General features: G+C 51.5%; 5 protein-coding genes across 5 annotated transcripts; 4 read left to right on the top strand and 1 right to left on the bottom strand.

The window, feature by feature from the left end:
- Positions 1-57: 57 nt before the first annotated feature.
- J4E82_010881 (uncharacterized protein) lies at positions 58-1,896 on the top strand (the record flags this gene model as incomplete). Its single annotated transcript, XM_051737091.1, has 1 exon — positions 58-1,896. One exon carries the CDS (start codon positions 58-60, stop codon positions 1,894-1,896), a length of 1,839 nt encoding a protein of 612 aa, XP_051583142.1.
- Positions 1,897-2,917: 1,021 nt separating this feature from the next.
- J4E82_010880 (uncharacterized protein) lies at positions 2,918-4,925 on the top strand (the record flags this gene model as incomplete). The annotated part of the gene is made up of 6 exons (XM_051737090.1): positions 2,918-3,004; positions 3,650-3,922; positions 3,973-4,177; positions 4,229-4,305; positions 4,371-4,804; positions 4,853-4,925. 6 exons carry the CDS (start codon positions 2,918-2,920, stop codon positions 4,923-4,925), a joined length of 1,149 nt encoding a protein of 382 aa, XP_051583141.1.
- Positions 4,926-8,449: 3,524 nt separating this feature from the next.
- On the top strand, positions 8,450-9,302 carry J4E82_010879 (uncharacterized protein; the record flags this gene model as incomplete). The annotated part of the gene is made up of 3 exons (XM_051737089.1): positions 8,450-8,476; positions 8,527-9,118; positions 9,169-9,302. The coding sequence occupies 3 exons, from the start codon at positions 8,450-8,452 to the stop codon at positions 9,300-9,302; spliced, it is 753 nt and encodes a 250-aa protein (XP_051583140.1).
- Positions 9,303-9,838: 536 nt separating this feature from the next.
- On the bottom strand, positions 9,839-10,843 carry J4E82_010878 (uncharacterized protein; the record flags this gene model as incomplete). Its single annotated transcript, XM_051737088.1, has 1 exon — positions 9,839-10,843. One exon carries the CDS (start codon positions 10,841-10,843, stop codon positions 9,839-9,841), a length of 1,005 nt encoding a protein of 334 aa, XP_051583139.1.
- A 499-nt stretch (positions 10,844-11,342) lies between these two features.
- Positions 11,343-12,157, top strand: J4E82_010877 (uncharacterized protein; the record flags this gene model as incomplete). Its single annotated transcript, XM_051737087.1, has 2 exons — positions 11,343-11,587; positions 11,638-12,157. 2 exons carry the CDS (start codon positions 11,343-11,345, stop codon positions 12,155-12,157), a joined length of 765 nt encoding a protein of 254 aa, XP_051583138.1.
- Positions 12,158-14,315: the final 2,158 nt, after the last annotated feature.

The following is a 14,315-nucleotide window of genomic DNA, read 5'->3' as shown; positions in this document are numbered from 1 at the left end:
GGACAAGCAGACGAATTTCCACAACTAGGCTGCGATTGCTGCCCAGATTACAGCATAATGGCGACACCTAGTGCAACTCAGCAGAAACCAATCCACTCGCTCATTCTAGATACTGGTCCCTTGATCAAGAATACCGTCTCGATATCTACAATTATCAACGCTGCCGAGGAACTTTGGACCACCCCTGCCATTCTCTCTGAGATCCGCGATGAAGCGACACGATCACGTGTGCAGACAACGCTGATTCCTTTTCTGAAAATCAGGAACCCTAGTCCAGCAAGCTACGATGCGGTTATTGCGTTCAGTAAAAAGACGGGTGATCATGCAGTTCTGAGTAGACAGGATTTGGGTATCTTAGCTCTGGCTTATGAGGTGCACTGTGAAAGGAACGGTGGAAACTGGGGTTTAAGAGAGGTACCGAAGGGAGAAATCAAGAGAAGGCCCGAGGAAATCGAAAGGGAGAACGAGGAAAAGGCGCAAAGAGAGGGCTCTTCAAGTTCCACAAAGAAGCGCAAGAATAGGCGAAGGGCGGGCAAATTAGCCAGCAATGCTGCCGAAGATGCAGCTGAAGAAGCGACAGAGGGCGGCCAGATTGACGCCGAATCTGCCGAGCCAGAGGCGGAAGATGAGGGTTGGGAACAGCCTACAGGCAAGCGGGCAGCGAAGGCCAGAGCGCCCAAGTCCACCAAATTCAACTTCAAGCCTGCCGAGGAGGTCGAAAACAACCCAGAACAGGCAAACCGATCGGAAGAGCAACCCGAATCAGTCGAGATAGACGAAGAAGACGGCGGTGTAAAAGTTACCCAAGAGCAGGTTGAGGAACAGATACATGAGCAGGTCGTTGCACAGGTTCAAGACCAAGTCCACGAACAAGTGCAAGACCAAGTTCAAGAGCAGCTCGACAAGCAGGTTCAGGGGGAGCTCGATCCTCATGCTGTAGAGCAAGTTGAGGAGAAACTCGAAGAGCAGGTCCAAGAACAAATTCAGGAGCAACTTCGAGAACAGGCTGGTGACCAAGGGCCGATCGAACAGTCAGCGACAGTCGAGGTACCCACCACCAACATCCACATCGAACAGGAAGCAGAGCTTTCACTCGCTTCTGAGCAACCTGGGAATGAGCAGCAGTCAGGCCAAGAGGTCAGCCCAGATGAGCCAAACCTTGAGCGAGACATGGAGGATCTCTCGATCTCTCATGGTGCTACTCAACAACCCACGCCCCCAACAACCGATGACTCTGCTGCGGACTCAGATTCAGATGGTGACTGGATAACCCCTCAGAATCTCACCGAGCACCAAGCCAAAGACGGTGTCATGCAGCCCCAGATCCACATAGCCGCCAATCGCCAACTGGATGTAGCAACCATGACTATCGATTTTGCGATGCAAAACGTGCTACTCCAGATGAATCTCCAACTCCTCTCAACAAACATGCAGCGGATCAAAAACGTCAACACAAAGGTGCTCCGCTGCCACGCATGCTTCAACATCGTAAAGCAAATGGACAAGCAATTCTGTCCCCGCTGCGGTCAAGCAACCCTGCAGCGTGTGACCTGCTCCACAAACGCGGCCGGAGAGTTTAAGATCCACCTGGCCAAGAACTACCAATACAACAAGCGAGGCGACAAATACAGTATCCCTAAGCCCATTGCTGGTACTGCGAACACCAAGTGGAGTCATGGTCAGGGCGGAGGCAAGGGTGGCTGGGGCAGGGATCTTATCCTGGTGGAGGACCAGAAGGAATACACAAGGCGTACAGAGGAAGATAAGCGGACTAGAACAAGGGATCTCATGGACGAGAACTATCTGCCGGGCATCTTGACAGGTGATCGGAGTAGGGCTGGTGGCAGAGTCAAGGTGGGTGCGGGCAAGAACGTCAATTCAAAGAAGAGGGCTTAGACCGCTGATGTGAGCGGCCTGAAGCGAAGGTAGCTGAGGGTGTATAGGCACTGGCATAAGTGGATTTGGACGATTTGAGGTGGTGCATGGGAGGATCGGGTTGTCCAGTTCTTTGGGATTGGGGGCGCAATGGAATATGGCGAATGGTGTTGGGCCTCGATTGATGGATCGCCGGAATTCATGTCTCAGATAGACGAATGATATGCTAAAGGTTCATATTTACTACTTCCACATGCCGCACCTGTTTTCCTTGATCCCGTTCAACTGTAGATCAACCCGCGTCTAATCACCTGACGAGAGAATCACTCACCAAACTTGCTTGATCCTTCTCCTCTTCACCGCAACTCTGTATGTTCCGAGCATGTTGAAAGATATCACGGTGCATGCATCTACATGTCGCCATCCAACGAGTCATATCCTAACTTTATACTAGCCTATCTCCTTAGTTGCAAGTCCACATTCCTGCCCCTGTAACCATGCCACTTAATAAATTTCCGTAAAACATCAGTGGAGGTAAGATATCTTGCCGATCCTTGGTCTTCTATGTAAGGGTTGAATCTCTACGCACGGGCGTTTGTATGTTGGTATCGATTGAGCAAGTTCTACGCATCATGTCAGTTTTTGCAGTAGTCTGCGAACCGTTCAACTGATCGCGCGGCTCGAAACGTGGCTCCTTTCAGGCGCGAGCATGTGCTGCAAGCTGCAAAGCAGATTTTCCAACTCGACATTATACACCTATAGTCCAAGCTTGACCCTTTTCGACTGTTCCGGGTGGTAGGTCGTAGGCCATCAGGTTGTGGCTCAATCAGTTCCAATGGAAGGATGCCTGTAGGGCCTGGTATCGGTGTTGTGGAAAACGATGGTACTGTATGGTATCCCGGCTTGCATGGCCGGAGTTGCTCAAAAGTGGCTCAGCAGCGACAAAGTGGCGTAAACCCACTCAGCTCCTTATGATCTCGCAAAGGTCACATGCATTGGTTTGGTGTAGAATCAGCTCGTAGTCAGCGATGATATTCCCATGATGGCTGTGATATGTTTCCAGACCCAACCTCAAGCTGATGGCGGCATACGAGTTCAGGCGACCGGTATATATCTCGTTAGACCAGTAGTATGTCGTCATCCGGAGGTGCACGCTTTCGTGTTTCCCAACCGTAGAAACGTGGCGTATAGTGACAGCCGAATTCGTGCGACACATAACCCTTACATAGCACTCACGTGGACTGCGCCCGAACGCCTCGCTTACGTCAAATGCATCCAGCTAGAGATATCATGATTGGCTCTGGATAACCCTGGCAATGCAACTGCGGCTCGGTCTTCGAGGCAATGGACGTATGTTGGCAGTGCGGTGTGAAAGGGCGCGTCAAGTGGATGATGGGGCGCCTCGAGATCCTGAACGTAGAAGAACTACGATACCGAGAGGCCGATCACGTGGATAGCATGGTCCAGAAACCTAAAAGGAGCTTCGTGCTCTCCATCGCATCGTAAAAGCCGTAATTAACTTGATTGTGCTGTCTGGAGTATACCGTGGTAGTCTCTTGTTGTTGCCATGACGATTCTTAGTATCCTCAGCTCTTGGACGTCGCTTCCTATATCATATCTGAGAACTGTATGTTTTCTTGTATCGTTCCTCCTTGTTATCTCTGTGAACATAGTACTTACCTTATCCCAGCTATCTAGACCTCTATACGCCCCTGAACGGACCGAGAGCCCTAGACAGCTCGTCCCCTCCGCGACCAAGAATGGATCGTCGAAGCCTTGCGACCACCGTACAGAGATCATTGCTCGTCTCCGTGGCCAAGAAATTTACGTTCCGGATGTGTATTACATATATACCGATTGGCTTTCCAAAGTGCATCCTGATGTCCAAGTGTTGAGAGATCATCTAGAAGGATACTTCCAAGAGTTCATCAGCACGGAGAGCCAAAGAAGGAAACAACGCAGAGTAGACAACGGCCTTTGCGTGGGATACTTCTGGACCCATGTTGAGCCAGAGAAGTTCATCGTACTAGGAGAACTTGTAGCTTGGGTAGATTTGTTCCATCATTCCGATAGTTCTTTGCTAATATGAAGCGGTAGTTCTTTTTCTGGGATGATGAAATTGATTGCGGCATTCTCACCGACGACCGCGACAAGACGGAAGCGTACTGTAACGATACACTCAACTTCATCCGATATTGTTTGCAACCAGAACTCGATGGCGAAGTTCCAGCGCCAGGGCGATTGCACAACTGCGGGCCATGGGTCAATATGGGAAAAGCGATGCAGGAAGGGCAATCGAAGGGTACGACCAATTAACATCTGTATCATGTGCATCAGCTAATAGATGTCGCAGAAGCACGCGACCGATTCGCCGAAGCCATTTACGACTTTATTCTTGGCGTTCAAACATCTCAGGCTACATGGGAACAGGTAGGAGTCATTCCTCGACGAAGTGAATGTGAGGCCTGAACTGATTCCCTATGTGCACTTTTTAGGGGATGTCCACCCTAGAGGAATACACGGCGCGTCGCCTAAGAACGGTCGGGACCAACCCTTGCATCGCTGTTATGCAATGGGCCTACAGCCTTACACTGCCTCCATCGGTATGGGACCACGAGGCTTTGTTAGCCATACAACGCGAGGTAGCCATTTCGGACTTCCTCTGGAACGACATCGTAAGCTTACGGAAGGAAACCGATGATGGCGACATTGATTCTGCAATCCCAGTCATGGTCTGGAATGATGGATGCAGTGCACAAGTCGCCGTCGATCGATGTGTGAGGATGGTGGAAGAGAGCTGGGCGAGACTGTTGGACGGAGAGAGGCGACTGCTCAAGGCACATGCTCAGGAGTCTGAGCAGATTAAGCGCGATATCGAGACGCTTGTCGGCGGATGTAAAGATGTATTGGTCGGACATATGGTTTATTCGTGAGTTTCCTGCGATTTGCATAAAGGAGCGTGCTGACGTTATACTAGACTTAAGATTCCGCGTAATATGTCGGCAGCAAGGATGAGCGAGATGGACTGCAGTTTCCGCGTCGTGTTATAGAGTCTGGTTACTGAAGACGTTGTATCGGGCAGGCTGTCTGGTGAGGCATCGCGCTGTGAACAGGAACGACACGATCGATTAAAGTGGAGAGGCTTTCATGGGCGTTCCGTAGTCTATCTACTATTTTTCGTTCCACCCAAAGAGCTTACGGCGCCGTGTATTCGTGATCGAGACAGATTGAATCCTGCCCCAGCCGGAAAGAACAATGATCTGATTCATGACACTCACTGCCAGCGCGAGCTCTTTGACTGCGCTCGGCTTTGAAGCAGCGATACGAGGTTCCACGCTTTGTGAGAGCTATGGCCACTATTGACAGACCAAGAGGCACGAGGGCGTTCGCGTGCTTGTCCTCGACCGCGGCGCTAAGAAGCGCTGGAACTATGCTCTGTTTGGGGGTATGGATGTTTGGAGTACGAATTTCTGGAGTGGAGTGGAGCATCGTGTGTCGTCGTGCGGACCGTTTTCAGGCAAACAATGGGCATGATGCCGGTGAGCCGTGATTGGTCGGATCGCGAGGTCTACATCTTCGACGAGGAGAGAACGTGCCTTTGTCTTAGCTTCCGCAGCCGGTATCAGATCTCAACCCGATTTTAGATTGGACCTCATGCGTTGTTCAGACCCCAACTTCATACTCCTGCCAATGTCTATGAGCAAGCGCAACGCTCCTCTTGATGACTACACTCATAAGCAAGCGTCGTGCTTGACTCGACTGAAGCGCTTCTTCGATGCCCACGCCGCTTACCGACATGCTCCGAAAGCCTGTCCGCCCCCTTTCAACTCGTATACGCTTGTACGCCGGAGTACGGGTGCGCCCACATATGATACCGGGGTCATGCGATGATCGCGATATTGACGGACGACTTCTCGGAGCTGAGCTGTTCAAAGGGCGCCCGATTCGAGAGTCGCCGGAGCTGGTAGCTGGGCTGGAAGCGCGTGGATAATAGATGTCTCGCACCAATGCCCGGTTGGTCCAAGTCCCCGACGATAGTCACCTACCATCGGATGCTGGGAAGCGACATAAGGCTCCTGGATCCCGACCCTCGGGATGAAACCGTCCTGGGCGTGATCTCTCCCGAGCTCAGTCGGCCTTCATCTCGTATTGCACCAGTCTCTTCATCCAAAGTGTTCACAGCGGGACACGTAAGACTGTAGCCGTTGTCGTCCCGCCAGCACTGTCTTGGCATGTAGCTCCAAGCTTGCGCCTATGGCGCCAATAGCGCGTCTTTCCAGATCCTTTTGTCATGATCTAGATCTAGCTCTTGCGACTGGTCTCTGATAGCGGCCTTTGGTTCCTGACCAATCGTGAAAAGTCCTTGGGCTCTCGAGGTCTGAAGGCCTTGTCTGAACTAAAGGTATCTCCGATATTGCTTCCCAGCCGCTGAGCATATCGCTACGGACAAGCTCAGCCGTCGCCTACAAGCAGCATATATCCCCGGACGCACGATCTGCTTGGCTGTGCTGTGCTCATCTTGGCTTGCCCACTGGGTAGCTCCTCGATACTGATTTACGTCGTTGCAGGAACAGTTCCAGGCTACGGTGAGCGTTTCTTTGCTTTGGTAGGGATTCCGTAGTGACTTGTTCTGGATAGAAGCATAAGCATCCAAGGTGACGAGACCACACATACCGAGTGCACGATACAATTTGCCCCTTGCCCGGCGACGGCTGGGTGCTGACTGTTCAGGCGCTCGAGATCTCGGTGCGGGGTTATACTATGAGTGTGCCTTATCTGACCGGCTTCTAGATTCGAAGGGGGCCGCGTGTGCGGCAGTGGGGGATCGATTTGATGGAAAGCGTTCCGTTCGGTGCGAGTACTGGAGGCAACGTGCCCTTCGATTGGGGGCATTGAGCCGTCAAGGTGTGTGCGCATGACTTGCGACTTCACCCAGCGTGCCGCTATATGTCGACCGGTGAGTTCCTGCTCGCAATCTCGCCTGTTTGCGTCGCTGTTGAGCGTGTTATGTCAAATGACAAGGATTGCCGTCCGGTGAAGAAAGGTCTACGATGCACGTCGCAGGAATCTGCTTTGCCTTGCCGCCGTTTAGGTAAGGGTACATCACCGCTGCAGCCGGTTGCTCCATTAGTTCAGCGAACTCGCCAATCGAAAGTCTGCAGAACAGTGTGGAAGAAAGGAAAGAAGGCAAACTTGCAGGTGGCCCTTTAGGTGGCCTTGACGCCGCACGCCTTAGTATGTCAGCCGTGTCCTATGGGTGTCTACTTAAATCTGGCATACCCTTCCTCTCTGGAACTCAAGAAGTCGCAAGATTCACCATATTTCGAAAGAGATTGGAGTCAACTTACAAATACCGCTTCGCAAAGCCGCCGAACGGGCATAAACGATTGGATACGCTTGCCGTTGGTCAACATAATAAGCGCCCATGGAGAAACACAGTGCCCGGACGCCTGCTTATAACCCCTCTTTCTCGCAGAGCCGCATCTCTACAATTGTCGCCTCGACACACATGCATATCTTATCATGGCAATGGTCTGGCCATACAAGAAGAGCAAGGGCAGGCATCACCATTTCTTTACCATTCACAAGCTTGATCAACGGAAAAAGAACGGTGTCTCGATGTCTCCTACAGCATATCACTAATCGGTTACCAAACAAAACACATGCGACCGCAATACATTTTGGGTGGTAACTCTACACAACATTGACACGGTCTTTGCATTGCAGCCATGACATCGACCTGGTCTAAGACTTAGGCAAGCTTCCTGCTCAAACGGTTCGCTAGGTCGCCTTTTGATTGTCTGGCAATAAGTGCCGTGGCGGCAGACGGCACACATACAGGGCGCTTCGCTAGAAGGGATCCACCCTTGATCTCTCTTAGGTTGGCGCTGTGCGACTCCATCCTGTTGGTTCGTCGGTTGGCACCGGCTGTTATGCTGCAGGCGATGGGACATGTTGAGCGCCATCCACGGCCGGTTGGCACCGATGCTTTTTGCTGAGATGCAGCTGACAAAGTTAACAGCTGTCGAGACCCGAGGTTTCCACAATGCTGCCATAGTACAACATGGTCCCGACGTATTATCATCTTCAAGAAGCAACGAGTCTTGATACATAGTCGGCAGAAGTCGCTCGTCCATACCGTCCCTCCGGTGACCCGAGACAGCTATACATCAACACTGATCAGCGGCGAGTAGATGAAACTGCCCACAGCGGGGTAGGGAATACTGGGCTGATAACCTATGGCCTACGTATACGCTTGCTGTAGCCGATGCAGGATCCTGCGCCATGCCTGTTCGAGAGCATCTCTAGCTTATCAGAGGCTGCTCCGAAACTGTTCGACAAGCCCCATCCCGCACTGTTGTCATTTAGGAGCTCGTCGTCTGACCTCTGTGACTGGGATGAGTCGTCTTGCAAGCAGTAGATCGCAGAGCCGCATGGCGAAGAGAAGGATAAAGGCGTGTCAAAGTGAGGAGACCACAGCGGGTTGGAGTAGAGCAGACGCATCCGAAACAAAGCCAAACACACCACACCGTTCATATAGGGTACACTGCACGGAGACGCACGAAGACGCACGATGGCGGGCAATTCTCCCAACTCAGTGGTAAGTTGCATTGGCTCAAACACGTGACGTTTGCTAAACCATCTTTCCAGCCACCATTCATCTTTCAGGTTGACGAGATCTTCGAGAATCTGGGGGATGCTCCTGACCAGCTGGATCGTCATGGCATATGGCAACCTACTACAGCCCCTAATGCGAGTCATGACTATACTCCCGGGGTGGGTGCCTCGGGCAAGACCTGGCTCTGCGATGGCTTGCAGATACGCGAAGTCATGTTCCCAACGACTGCCCAATGGTACAAGACGTACTCGGTTTATTACGCATCTGGAGCCGGATTTTGGGTCCTGAAAGGAGATGCACGCAATCCACCAGGTGACGATGTTTTCCACAAATTGCAGTTCAACTATTACCAGCACCCTCCCGAATCGTCTTATCTGACTTCTTCCGGTCAATACAACATGCTCCGTGTGCAACCCCAGGATCCATGGGCGAATCTGCTCCTGCCTGACATATACCACACTAGTGCTGCTCCCTCAAGCCCACAGTACGGTGGACTTGTAGGCGAGTTACCAATTTTTCTAGCTCTGATGGCCTTTACGACCTCTCGAGAATACCTCCCCTCTGTTCTGCCCCATCTGTTCACTAGAGGGAACTGGGTACCCTCGCACACCTGGCAGTTCAAGAGTATGTCACCTGACTTTTGAACACACGCATTCTCATACTGACTATTACAGGAACTGAAAAGCGTGGTGTAGTCGTCAAAGTGTACAACTGTCCAGCAGGTTCTTATCCGCAGAGACCCACAGGCTCCACGTTCACTGATTTATACAACTATGAGATCGGTCAAACTGTCAAGTACTTCCACTGAAGACTATGCTGGTATCTCGGATGGGGACGACGTCGTCTGTGCTAGGACCGGTGACTGCACTTCGTCTTGTCGGTTCTACAGCATTACCGGTAACCGATTCAACTCTCACTTGCAACGCCTCGCTCCGATGGTTCAGACATACGTCACACCAATTGTAGAGATCATACTTTGGTAAACTATCCTGGCCTGTCGGTTTCACGCGATTCTTGATTAGTCGGATTCTTCCTTTCCTTTCCGCGTCTTTTGTACTTGGTCTCTCCTGGTAGGTACCTCAATTATTTTGGCTCTGCCATCTGTTATTTTCTTTCACAAACTGCAAACTACCATTACGTCAGTTATGAACCAAGCTAGCTATCAAACGTTTTCTGAATACAACATCATTAGTCCGATTCTAAGCACACATTTCTGATGAGCACAGTGAATGCCCCAGCTGTTATCGACTTGACCGTATTCTGATACATTCATAAGCCGACGCATGATTTGAAAAATCAATCTTTATGGGTATCACAAACGGCCGAACACCTTATTTCTGCTCTTCAGCTTCCCATGCCCCAAACAATGACATTGCCATCGCCACCACCACTACACCACTCCCTCCTTGTTTTACAGAAGGCCACAGCAGACACGACGTCCTTGTTTGCTTTTGTTGGTATGACAGGCGCTGCACCTCTTACTTCCCTCATCTCGGAATGCTTAAACTTATACAAACACGTTCCCTCCAACATATCCCACGCAAACACCATGCCGTCGTCACTTCCACTAAGTACTACGCTATCATTCAGGCCTAGCGTGCTCCTGACTCTCAAATGCTTGTTCACGAAGGCGTCGTCCTTGTAGGTTTTGAGTACTTCCCCATTCGTCCGGTCCATGAGCCTCACAGTAGAATCCAGGGATCCGACCAGAACCTCAGTACCCTTTTTACTGACAGCCAAACTCGTGCAACTCGGTCCTATAACATCAACCTGACACATGCCCATTCTGAGATCATAATTCCTGACGCGACCGTCGACGCTCGCAGCCAGAATATCCGCGTCGTGTATCGTAACATCAGAAATACTGTCTTTGGCGTCTGAAAGTGTCATGATGGGCTTGTACGCGTTGGACTTGGTATCCCAGATTCTGACCGTCCCATCGTATGACCCGGTCGCTATGATGCTGTCGCCCTCGCCTCCGAAAACGCCGCGGTTCACACGCCCAGCATGGCCAGTCCAACGGCGCACCGTCTGCGCCGTCTGCACGTCCCAGAGGAAAACTGTTTTGTCGCCGCCTGTGCTCACAAACTTGTCGTTGGCCGAGTTGACGTCAATGCTGAGGACTTCATAGCCGTGCGCGGTATATTTGTTCACGAGACCCGGGGGCGATTGTGAGGACGTGGTAGGAGCGGTTGAGGTAGGCGGCGCTTTCGATGGGTTGTAAAGACGGATGGTACGGTCGGAGGCGCCGGTGAGAATGTAGGTTTGAGAGCCGGAAGAGTAGGCGACGGCATGGACAATGCCGGCGTGGCCAGTCAATCGTGCGATAGGTTTTGTCGGGAAAGACATGTCGATGTGGTCGACACCAGCACACTGGTTACAGTAAGATTAGGGTATCCACGGGCGTCTGCGAATGCGTCTGCGTCGTTGGAGGATAGTCGGTGTATGTGTTAGATGCCGCAGCTATAGAGGACAGGCGCTCAAGGCATGGTGAGGTGAAGCAGATTGGAACAAGGTAAGGAGAGAAGCTGTTGCGCTCTTGCTGGCCGTATCTCTAGCGAGACTCTATGGCGAGACAAAGACGCGCATCGCTATTGCGCAAAAAACCTGCAAACATGTGAAGACGCTGGGAATGGAGACATGCGCAATGCATCCGGTACCTGCCCAGGCCGAGGTGGGGCGATGACGCTCGATTAGCTCCCGCGACTTTTTGGGGCCTTGGTTGATCGCTGCCTATGCACATCTTGTCAACAATCCCCAAGGCTACGCAGTCTATACGTACATCAGTCACTCCTCTCTCTTCCAGGACTTCACACAAGCCATAGCAACGACCTGGAGATAACCGACCATGTCCTTCCAGCAACTCGACAACGCCCCCAAGGCCGACGACTTCACCCCACTATCAGAACACCAATCGCAGACCCCGACGTCCTTTTTCAGCGCAAAGCCCGTTCTCCATGCTCACTATGAGGGCATGACTCTGGTGGCCGCTGCTGACCAGCTAAAGCAAGACGCGGCGTTTAGCAAGTTCAGCTCAAGACGCGAGGGTGAAGAAGACTTTGTAGATGGCATTGACGTCTGGGTGTCCTCTGAGTAGGTATTCCATTTGGCTACCCACAGAAGATGCTAACTCAGAGCTCTAGAAATGTGGTTTTGTTTCAGAGCACGCCCTCTCCTGTCGGCGTTTCGATCCCATATCCTTCTCTCGCCCTCCATGCGACCATGAAGTACAAGACTACGATTGAGGCGCTATACGTGAACATATCACTCAACGACGCCGACACCGTAAATGAGGACGACGATATTCACATGCTCGAGGTCACCCTACTGCCCCCGTCGTACACCTCGAAACCCACCGAGACATGCATTACAGACCTATTCACCGCGCTGAACACCTGCGCAGACCTGCATCCCGACCCAGATGCCAGTGATGACGATGGCGAAGACATACTGGACGACACAGCACCCGGTGCGTCGGGTTGGATAACGGCTGAGAACATGGACGAGTATATGGATGAGAATGGTAACTTCAGTGGCATGGTGATTGGAGAAGAGCTGGGACCTGGTGCCGGAACAGTGAGAGCAAGGGAAGACACCGAGGAAGGCGCCAATGGTTTGAATGGTACAGACGGGCACGAAGGGAAGTACTATCGCACCGGCTGAAGCTGTTTACATGGAGAGAGTGAAGAGACATCACAACGTCAACAATGAACGACAGAATGATACCCCGGGCAAAACTTTCATGTGGCTTTAGTAGCATTGGCTGTGAGTGACCACTTGTCCTACCACCCTTAACACAACCATTCTCACATGAGTTCAGAACAACATCGCCGCAAATACAAGAAATTACGAGTTTTTTACCTCACCATACCCATCTCTAATCGCTTCTCACCCCTCACAGCTTCTTTCGCGTAAACTGGCAAAGGCTCTTGAATTATACCGACTTCTAAGCCCTTCTCTACATCTGCCTTCCATGTTGTCTTACCCCCTCTTTCTTGTCTTTCGACTCCCCACTTTCCAATGATAGTACCAGCTTTTATGTTTCGCCGTAGGCGGCGCTGGTAGAGGAGAGAACTCAACACGATGAGACCGAGAAGACCGATGACGAGCCCGACAATAACGGCGGTGCGAATTGACTCTTTGGTAGGCTCCCGAGAAGGTCGAGGGCGTGTGGACGGCATAGCTATAACAATGCGAGACACGCGCTTCGAGCAGTGGTGGACCGATTACTGCTTGCTCTTGTGTAAGGACGAGACTTCTAAGTACATGCAGACTGCTTTGAAAGATGTACCCCCAGTAAGACGAAACAGAATCTTGCTACACCCAATCAGGAGATATGGTGGACGTGAAGACGCAATCCGAATTCTTATATCTTCTGACTGACCATTTGTCAGTACTCGACCTGTCACTAAACACTACAGATGGAACAAGAACAATAGCTTACAACAACGGTAATTCAACAGATGTGTAGACCATCCATTAGAAGAAACATAAAACGGGTATTGCTAGTAGAATATATAGGAGGCACAAGCTCTGCTCGTCCCATGAATTAGTATACATCTACACCACGCTGATCTCACAACGTAAGGCTGATGCTTGATGTTACACAGCATCCACACCGATCTATGCCCAATCATCTTCTCAGCCAGACCGGTTGGTCTCTTGTCCCACCAATTGCGACAAAACATATGCCAAAACGGCCCCCAAAGGCGCGTTGGCCCAGATGAAGGCTTGACGCAGAAGCTGCATGCGTCGAGTTTCCCCTCTTTTTTGGGTCTGCAGACTGGCCGCTCATCGCCGTTGTTGGTTGGACTCGAGCCTCATCTCTTGGCTCGGATACCGAGATCGGTGAGCGATTGTATCAACAAAGGGACTTGGCATGCTTACTATTGCACACATGGCGAAGGGTGAGGTGTTTACGGCGGTCGAATGGGCATCAACACCGCATGCAGTTGGCTTCTTTTTTATCTTCTTGGCGGGGACGCGGGAAGGCTCGGATAGGGAACTCGCAGTGGAGTGTTTGCAACAGGTGCAGGTTGTTGTACAGCGTCTGCGTAAACTGGTGGCCATCCTGTGGATGTATGTTCGTTCATTCGCGGACGACCTACACCTGACGTACGCCTACGATCCTTCATCGCTTCTTTGTATGTTGGGGGCACATCTTCTACGGGTGATTCTACTGCGTCTCCGCTGCCTCTCGAAGTACTTGCGTGTTCCCCACGTGTCCTTTCAACATAACGTCGCTCAGCTGCAGCTCCCTCTTCTATAGCCTGTTGGCTACGCAACTCGCTCAAGAGTAGCGGTCTTGCCTTTTCACGCTTATGAGACCACGCGGACGGGGGGACACGGCGCAATAGTAGTATGACAACGATGACACCGACTACCACGCCAATGATAACTCCAACACGCTGGCCAATCGGCCATCCATACCATCCGTCTTTCCGACAGTTGTTGAACCTCGATGGGACACAGACATCGATGGAGTTTCGAGCTGGAGCTGGATAAATAGAAGTGGGGAACAACGTATCCCACGTGTCCTGGGTTGATGTAGGTGCAGAATCATAAGTGCTTGTCGAGTAAGGAGGCTCTGCTTCATTGCAGGCAGTCCCGTTTTGTGTGCCATGGGTACAGTACGCGCTGTATCGGTATGGCATCAGCACACCAAAGTCCGATGCGCCGTCTCGTGGTGTGCTAGACAGAGTTGCTATCAGTCAATCAGTCAGTTGTCAGTTCATCTTTGCGGTTCAAACTGTCAGTCTGGAGGTAGTGAACTGACCTGATTGACTGCCAAGACATTTTTTAGAATCGCGAACTGAGACTG

The sequence above is a fragment of the Alternaria postmessia genome, assembly GCF_024291825.1.
Source record: "Alternaria postmessia strain BMP 2775 chromosome Unknown scaffold_149, whole genome shotgun sequence".
In the NCBI taxonomy this organism is placed as follows: domain Eukaryota; kingdom Fungi; phylum Ascomycota; class Dothideomycetes; order Pleosporales; family Pleosporaceae; genus Alternaria; species Alternaria postmessia.
This window is presented reverse-complemented; position numbering and strand designations above follow the sequence as displayed.